The sequence below is a fragment of the Laetiporus sulphureus genome (genome assembly GCF_001632365.1).
Source record: "Laetiporus sulphureus 93-53 unplaced genomic scaffold LAESUscaffold_18, whole genome shotgun sequence".
NCBI lineage: Eukaryota > Fungi > Basidiomycota > Agaricomycetes > Polyporales > Laetiporaceae > Laetiporus > Laetiporus sulphureus.
In genome coordinates this window covers 44773-52739 of record NW_024468527.1, presented here as the reverse complement: position 1 = coordinate 52739, position 7967 = coordinate 44773, and the positions used below count along the sequence as shown (strand labels likewise).

The window sequence follows — 7967 nt, the reverse complement described above, 5'->3', positions numbered from 1 at the left end:
TATGAATAGCTGTAGGAGACCCCTTGTACTAGTACCCCAGACTATAGGTCTGCGACTATATAAAGGGGCGGAGCAGCAGCTGGAAGATAACCTCTTCCACCTGTGACTCTGAATGTTCTCAAGTTCTAGAACCCTCATGCAATCGTACTCGCTCTCAAGAGGTAGTAAGCTTGTACGCTTGCTAGAGTCAGAACAGCGAACCTAGTAACCTGCGGGTGAACGTGCAGTAGCTGTAGCGGCCAAGGCCTAGCAAGGGTGGAGTGAGGACCTCACTGCTACATCGTCTACTAGGCTTGACCACACTATAAACCCTGCTAATAGTCTGTGTGACTATTGGAGGCGTTAGGTATATTCTATATCTAAGTCTCCGTCCACGTTGTGGACTAGTACGTGTGAGAAAGCACACGTGGTTCTGAACATTCTAGCGGGGAACGCTTCATAACACTGAGATATTGGTGAAGCACGTGATCTGTGGTGTGAGAAAAGTCACGTGCAGACTTTGTGGCGAAAATCTGTGACAATGACATTAAAGCTCTCTTCCTCACCATCCAGGCACCTATCGACTTCGACGACTACATTGCTCAGGTGATTACTTTTGACAACTGCATTTATGCATGTGCTCAGGAACTCAACATCAATTGGAAGAATGTCATGACTATTCTACCCATCCCAGCTACTACTCGTGAGCAGCATGTCTTCACCACAGCATACACGCTGGCCTCAACAGACCCTATTCCTATGGAGGTCAACACTGTCTGTCATCACAGCCCACTGTCAGACATGGAAAGGCAACATCATCGTACTCTGAGTTTGTGTGAAAACTGCAGTGGCAAGCATGACATCAAGTCCTGTGATGTGCTTGTGAAGCGCAAAACTGCATCTGCTTTGTCTGATTCTTTTCAGCCAGAAAAAATGAAGCCGGGAGCTCACTGAATGTTTCAGAGCCTCTGGAGACACAGGGACTGCTCTGCCCTCATCTCCAGCTTCCTGCAGTACCCATGTCAAGCTGACCTCTGGGTCATGGGTGCTGCACTCTACTCATGCCCTCACTTTCTGTCTCTCTCGCCATCTCACCTCGTTCTTGTATAACAGAATCACTTCTTCATCAGTGTCTCCCTCATGTTGCCTAGCTGCAAACCTCTTCACACCTATGCACTAGTAGACTCTGGGGCCATGACATCCTGTGTCTTGGACTGCTTTGCACAGCATCACTTGTTACCACATTCACTCAAGGACACACCTGTCCCTATCACTGCCATAGATGACCGGCCCATTTCCTCTGGTCTCATCACACAACATGTACTGGCTCATCTTCGGATTCATGACCATGATGAGCATATTGTGCTCTCTGTGGTCTCTGTTCCCTATTCACTCATCCTTAGTCTCAACTGGCTATGCCGGCACAACCCCACCATCAACTGGGCTCATGACCACCTCACATTCTCCTATTGCAGCATCTCTTGCTCGCCTCTATTTGCTTTTGGCCAAGGCTACAGTCTTGCCCCACCTACTGTGCCTTTGACCTCGATCACCACACTTTCATCAATGTCTGTCAGCTTAGGCCTCAGTCTATGCAACAACATGCTTCATTCTGTGATCCCAGATGCTGTCCACCACCTGAAACATCTGTGACATTCCAGAGGCATCACATCATCTGTGGCTGTTTTCTCCATCCCTCTTCTCTCATCTTGCCAACCTGTTCTTGGCTTTGGTCACCGGCAGATTTTCTCGGCACTCTTTTCTTCACCTGAAGATGCTCAGGCTCCATCTCCTGTCAGCATTTCTTTCATCAACTCCTCGCATTTCACTAAATATGCCAAGAATGACACTGCCGCTGCTATCTGGTACATGCCCACCTCTCATCTACATGATACCATCACCTCCATTGACACCTCTGCTCCTCCATTGTCTTCAAGTTCTGTCAACCTTCCTTCACCAGAGGCTCCTCTAATTTCTGACAAGTACCATCTGTGGGCCTCAGTCTTCTCTCCAACTGACATTGACCAACTACCTCCTCATCATCCATATGATATGGCTATTGACCTTGAAGAAGGCAAAACCCCTCCGTTCAGCCTGATCTATTCCCTTTCACAGACTGAATGTGCTGCACTGTTTGACTACATTGAAACCAACCTGAAGAAAGGTTTCATATGATGCTCTACTTCACTGGCTGCTTCTCCAATCCTGTTTGTGTGCAAGAAAACTGGGGAGCTGGATCTATATGTAGATTATCATGGCCTCAACTCTATTTTGAAGAAAAACTGCTATCCTCTTCCTCTCATTAATGATCTCCTCAACTGCATTCAAGGTTGCAAAATCTTCTCCATGCTTGATCTCAAAAATGCTTTCAACCTCATCTGCATTGGAAGGGCAATGAGTGAAAGACCACCTTCCATACTCATCTTGGCCTGTTTGAATACACCGTCATGCCATTCGGCCTCACTAATGCCCCTGCAACTTTCTAAGCCTTCAACCAAGACACACTGATATACATCAGAAAGCTCTGCACTCAGAAGCCCAACTGGAAGAGCAGCCGAGAACTGCACAACTTGTTAACACATATCTATCAAGTGGAACACTCCAGACAGAACAGCACGAGGACCTCTGACTCTGAAGAATCTGTGGAAGCAGTAAAATATCATGAAAGATCATACATGAGGCTCAGAGATGAGCCAGAACCCACACGCTAGCATCACTGATTATGAGAACAAAGGAGAAGAGGCAGAGCAGAACAATTTTGACAAGTTTGGAATGAGAGTGTGCTCTAAGTGAGAGAAGCACAGTGCAGCAGACCACTGGACCCTTGAGGGCCCATACCTTCCAGTTTTCTGACTGCAAGCGATAAGGAGGAGGAGGCAGAGAACGTCTTGGGACTGTTTCAGAGGATCAGAAACATCTTCTGCTACACTAGAAGACATTATTCTACACTTATATAATGGCTTGTGTACATAGCACAAAAACAACGAAGTGTTCACCCCTCAGTTCTCAAGTTCTACATTACCCTCACAATAGGATGGAGTGCCCTATTCAGTTCTACTAGTCTACCCTCAATACCAACACCTTGTTAGCTCCCGACACTGGCTAGGGCAGCACTCTCTTTAGTGGCCCACAGCACGACTCAGGAAGTGCCTTGATAAGTCACGTTATCATGTCCCATACTCACGCCACTAGTCATGAGCTTTAGCAACTCAGGTAACCATCCTCATTGGACTTCGTAGCTTCGACAAGCCCCAAACCTCATCTATAGTGCTGGAGAGCACAGTACAGATGTCTCAAAGATCTAGGGAGCACCCAAATCTCATCCATAGTGCTGGAGAGCACAGTATAGATGCCCCGAAGACCTAGGGAGCATCCAGACCTCATCCATAGTGCTGAGGAGCACAGTACAGATGCCTCAAAGACCTAGAGAGCACTAAAACCTCATCCATAGTGCTGGAGAGCACAGTATAGATGCCCAGGAGACCTAGAGAGCATCCAGACCTCATCCATAGGGCTGGGGAGAACTGCCTATAGCACTCAAAGTCAACAGCTTAGTCAGACAAAGGCCCACATCACCGCTCAATCCTCACACCTCTATACTTGCTCACTCGAGTCTCACTCTACCTACTCAACCCATCTACATGATCCACCCATCTCTCAACTTGTCCAGAGTCAGGGATACTGTCCTACACTGGGTGAAAAAATCAATAATTTGAGGTGAAAGATGGTAAAATATTGAAGAAAAAGTTCAAATCTTTTAAGCATCTTCACTGTCAATTTGTAATAAAAGTATTTAAAATATTTTTAACATCTTTTGTTGTGAAAGATGATGAAAAGATTGAAAGGAGATTGCATGAAATATCAATAATCATTTCTTCAATCATTTTACAACCTTTCATATAAAACTATGATGAAAAGTTTTAAAATCTTTTTTTACTTTTTTTTGATCAAAGATAATGAAAATATTGTGACTATGTCACACTCTTGTTTTCATATACTAAGCTAGTACTAAGATATGGAGGCTAATACTCAGAATTATATATTAGCACTATACTAATTCTATAGTCAGAAGAGTAATACTAAGATTCTAATGTTAGCAGTATGCTAATACTAAAATTTAAATACTAGTACTATGCTAGTATTAAGGTTTGAAGGTTAGTACTAAGCTAGTACTAAGGTCTGCAGAGTAGTGCTAAGGTTTGAAGGTTAGTACTATGCTAGCATTAAGCTAGTGCTAAAGTCCAATTGTTAGTACTATGCTAGTACTATGCTAGTGCTAAGCTCTGAAGGGTTAGTACTATGTTAGCACTAAGGTCCGAAGGCTAGTACTAGCATAGTACTAGCATAGTATTGATCTCTAGATGTTAGCACTGGCTTAGTACTAGCGAAGTACTAGCGTAGTACTAACCTTCAGACCTTAGTACTAGCATAGTACTAGCATTCAGATCTTAGTACTGGCTTGGTACTAGTGTAGTACTAGCATTCAGGCTTTAGTACCAGCTGAATGCTAGCATAGTACTAACCTTCAGACCTTAATACTGGCATAGTACTAGCATTTAAATCTTAGTATTAGCATACTGCTAACATTGGCATCTTAGTCTTACTCTTCTGACTATAGCACTAGTATAGTGTTAACATATAAACCTGAGTATTAACCTCCATATCTTAGTACTAGCTTAGTATATGAAAACAAGGGTGTGACATAGTCACAATATTTGCATCATCTTTGATCAAAAAAGAGTGAGAAAAGATTTTGAAACTTTTCATCATAGTTTTGTACGAAAGATTGTAAAATGATTGAAGAAATGAATATTAATATTTCATGCAATCTCCTTTCAATCTTTCATCATCTTTCACAACAAAAGATGTTAAAAATATTTTGGATACTTTTATCACAAATTGACAGTGAAGATGCTTAAAAGATTTGAACTTTTTCTTCAATATTTTTACCATCTTTCACCTCAAATTATTGATTGCTTCACCCAGTGCCTGAAAATGACACTTCCAGCACATAAAACACATTCCAAAAGTTCTGACCTTGCAGCCATGTTATTCTCATCGATTCCATCTACAGATGTATACAAAAAGATGCCCCGGGTGAGGATCGAACTCACGACCTCAGGATTGCAGTTCCTAGTTAGAACCTCATATAGCATATGAGACCTGCGCTCTAACCAACTGAGCCACCAAGGCTTGCAAAAGTTGCATATAAGTTAAATATAATACAAGATCTGTTTGCTTTGACCAACATAGACGCTCATCGGCCACTGGCCTCATGGCCCGCTTGCCCTCCGCGGATCGATCTTCCAACTACCTACTTCCGGGTCACTTCCGGGTCACTGCCACACAATCGACATCTCGCTCTCCCCTTTGTCGTTGCATCGCTCGCTTCTGACCTCCTTTAGACTTGTTCTTGCCCATAGGGCCATTTCGCGTGGTTGGTTCAACCACAGCAATACAACAATCCATTACGACTAAGACCACCACCGACGAACACCGCATGAATCTTCGCAAGCGCGAGGCCCCTGAACCACTTCTTCCTTTACGCGCCGCCAAACAACCACGTCTGTCCAAGAGTAACGCATACGGTGATACTAGCAGCGCAAACCAGATGGAGGGCCTCCCAGCGCGGTGGATGCGATTGGGTATGGACTTCGTAACCCTCACGCTGGAGACTGCGAGATCCACATGGAATTCTGTCTCCTCGCTCTTACAAGGTGAATGGTGTTGTAGTGTAGTGTAACTTACTCAATACTTATGCTGGAATAACAGGAACCGATGATGCATTGTCTGCAACTAGCCCTTTTTGTCCATCCTCCGCGTCGAAAGCGGGCACGGCAAATCAGTCTTCATCTTCGAACAAGGTATCCGAAGAACTATCGGAATATTTGGTCATCGCCCGTTCACAGCCAACTTTATGCCCTCCTCCGTCGGGGCGAATGTCATTGCGCATTCCGCTCAAACCCAGAGTTCGTGGGACAGCACCAGCGTTCACGGATGCGGCAATATCATCCGCAAAAGGACTGCAAGGAGCAGAGAATCCCGCGTCATTCACAAAGGCCGATCATATACCGCCGCCACAAACGGGTGAACGTCTCTCGTCGCCACAAAGTCGCACTGTCCCGGAACATCTTCAACAGCAACTGCCCTATAACGCCACATTTCAGGGCCAGAAAACTTCAAACCGTCCGACATTCATTGAAAGACCCCATATATTGCAAAAACGAGTTCGTGTTCCCTCTTGAAATTGCGTTGATGTCACACTGACAATATGGATGGCTGCAGTACAAGGAGAACGTGGCAGAGAAGACCAAGCAGGATAGAGACGCGATGCTGAGGGAGTTGTTCGAGGTGGAACGGCAAAAAGGTATGTTTGTCGATGACGTGCTGTGACATCGCTCAGTGTCCTGTGCAGACCGCTCTGCCGACTTTGATACATTCAGAGGTACGTCGATGTGGTGGGCTTCGAGCCGTTTTTAATAGCTTGTCCACAGGCCTCATGGATTATGCAGAACATGTAGATCGACAAACTCTCACTGGCATGCTTTCAAGTATGTGTTCGACGCATTCATGTTGGCAAAAGTCTCACATTCAGTCTCAGCGTCGGCGTCCATGGCTGACCTTCGTGAGAGGTCAACGTCATCTCAGATGGAGCACAGGTATTCGCTCGACGATGTCAGTGTACCTGTCGCAGTTGCTTGTTCTGATCACTGAAGTATACTTTCAGGATGTTCTAAGACATCATTTGGATAAAGCAAAGGCTACATTGGCAACGTTCGTCCTTTCTTTTGAACATGTGTTTGCCCTGAGCTGATCCACTGTGTTAGACCACCTCCTCAGCCGTTTGTGCCTACGCAAGCGATCCTTGCCGCCAAACAAAGACGAGACAAAGATGAACAAATAGAGCGCCGCCTAGAGAAAGTTCGGCCTAAAGCCCCAAAAATCCCATCACGACTGCCACCCGAGGACGACCGTGCGGTGGATGCACTGCTGAAAAGGAAAGCGAGGATCATTGGCAAAGGTGGTGCTTCCAGAGGGTCTCATACCGACCTGGCATTGCTATGTCCGGCGGAGTGGCTCAATGACGAGGTTATCAATACCTATGGAGAGATGATCATGGCTCGTTCGCAAGCTGCCAAGGAGAATTTTGGCGCCGGTAACACAGGCGGAGAGAGAATGGTCGACTTGCACTTCTTCAACTCTTTCTTCTTCACGAAACTCCAAGGTGGCTACAAGAAAGGGAACATCGGGAAATGGTCGAAGAACGTGAGTTCGCGATCTGACATCATCTACCTAACAGTCCCTGAACGCTTGCTAATAAATGTAGTTTGATCTCTTTGAGAAGGAGCTCATATTGATGCCGGTCAATCACGGCAATTCGCACTGGACGGCAGCTGCAATTGACTTCAGACGGAAGCGCATAGAATCATACGACAGTCTGCGTCTCGCGGGTGAGCCGCTACGCCATCGAGAGGTTTTCAAGGTGAGTTTTGTAACGTCATAAGTCTATCGGACTTTTTTTATGCTCCGCAGCGTTTGAGGGAGTATCTCGACAACGAGCACCGTCACAAGAAGAACATACCTTTCGACTTCACTGGCTGGGTAGACTACCATCCAGGAGTGCGTTCACACCATCAGTGTGATGCTCACGCTCACATGTTTTTCCAGGAGGATGAAGCGCCTCGGCAAAACAATGGTTTTGACTGCGGTGTCTTCACCTGTCAGGTTATGGAGAGCCTTTCGAGAGACATGAAATCTTTCCACTTCAGACAAGAGCACATGCCGTATATGCGGCGACGAATGATTTGGGAGCTCGGCCATGGAAAATTGCGGGATGATTTAATCTAGAGTGCGATGTCTTCACGTCCCTTCGGGTCCATTATTCTGAGTTATTTGCTGACAAAGTATCTCCTGGTGATCTTTCTTCGTTGATAGTCCTGTATTCGTTTCGTCAACTGTACTATACCAATCAAAGGATGGGCGATGTG

General features: G+C 45.6%; 1 protein-coding gene and 1 non-coding gene across 2 annotated transcripts; one reads left to right on the top strand and one right to left on the bottom strand.

Annotated features, from left to right (window-relative positions):
* Positions 1–5068: 5068 nt before the first annotated feature.
* On the bottom strand, positions 5069–5172 carry LAESUDRAFT_t45. The gene has a single exon. It is a non-coding gene; the product is annotated as a tRNA-Met (tRNA).
* Positions 5173–5479: 307 nt separating this feature from the next.
* Positions 5480–7827, top strand: LAESUDRAFT_758947 (cysteine proteinase; the record flags this gene model as incomplete). The annotated part of the gene is made up of 11 exons (XM_040912520.1): positions 5480–5696; positions 5752–6206; positions 6265–6346; positions 6395–6424; positions 6474–6530; positions 6581–6654; positions 6707–6753; positions 6807–7245; positions 7307–7462; positions 7513–7599; positions 7648–7827. 11 exons carry the CDS (start codon positions 5480–5482, stop codon positions 7825–7827), a joined length of 1824 nt encoding a protein of 607 aa, XP_040764510.1.
* Positions 7828–7967: the final 140 nt, after the last annotated feature.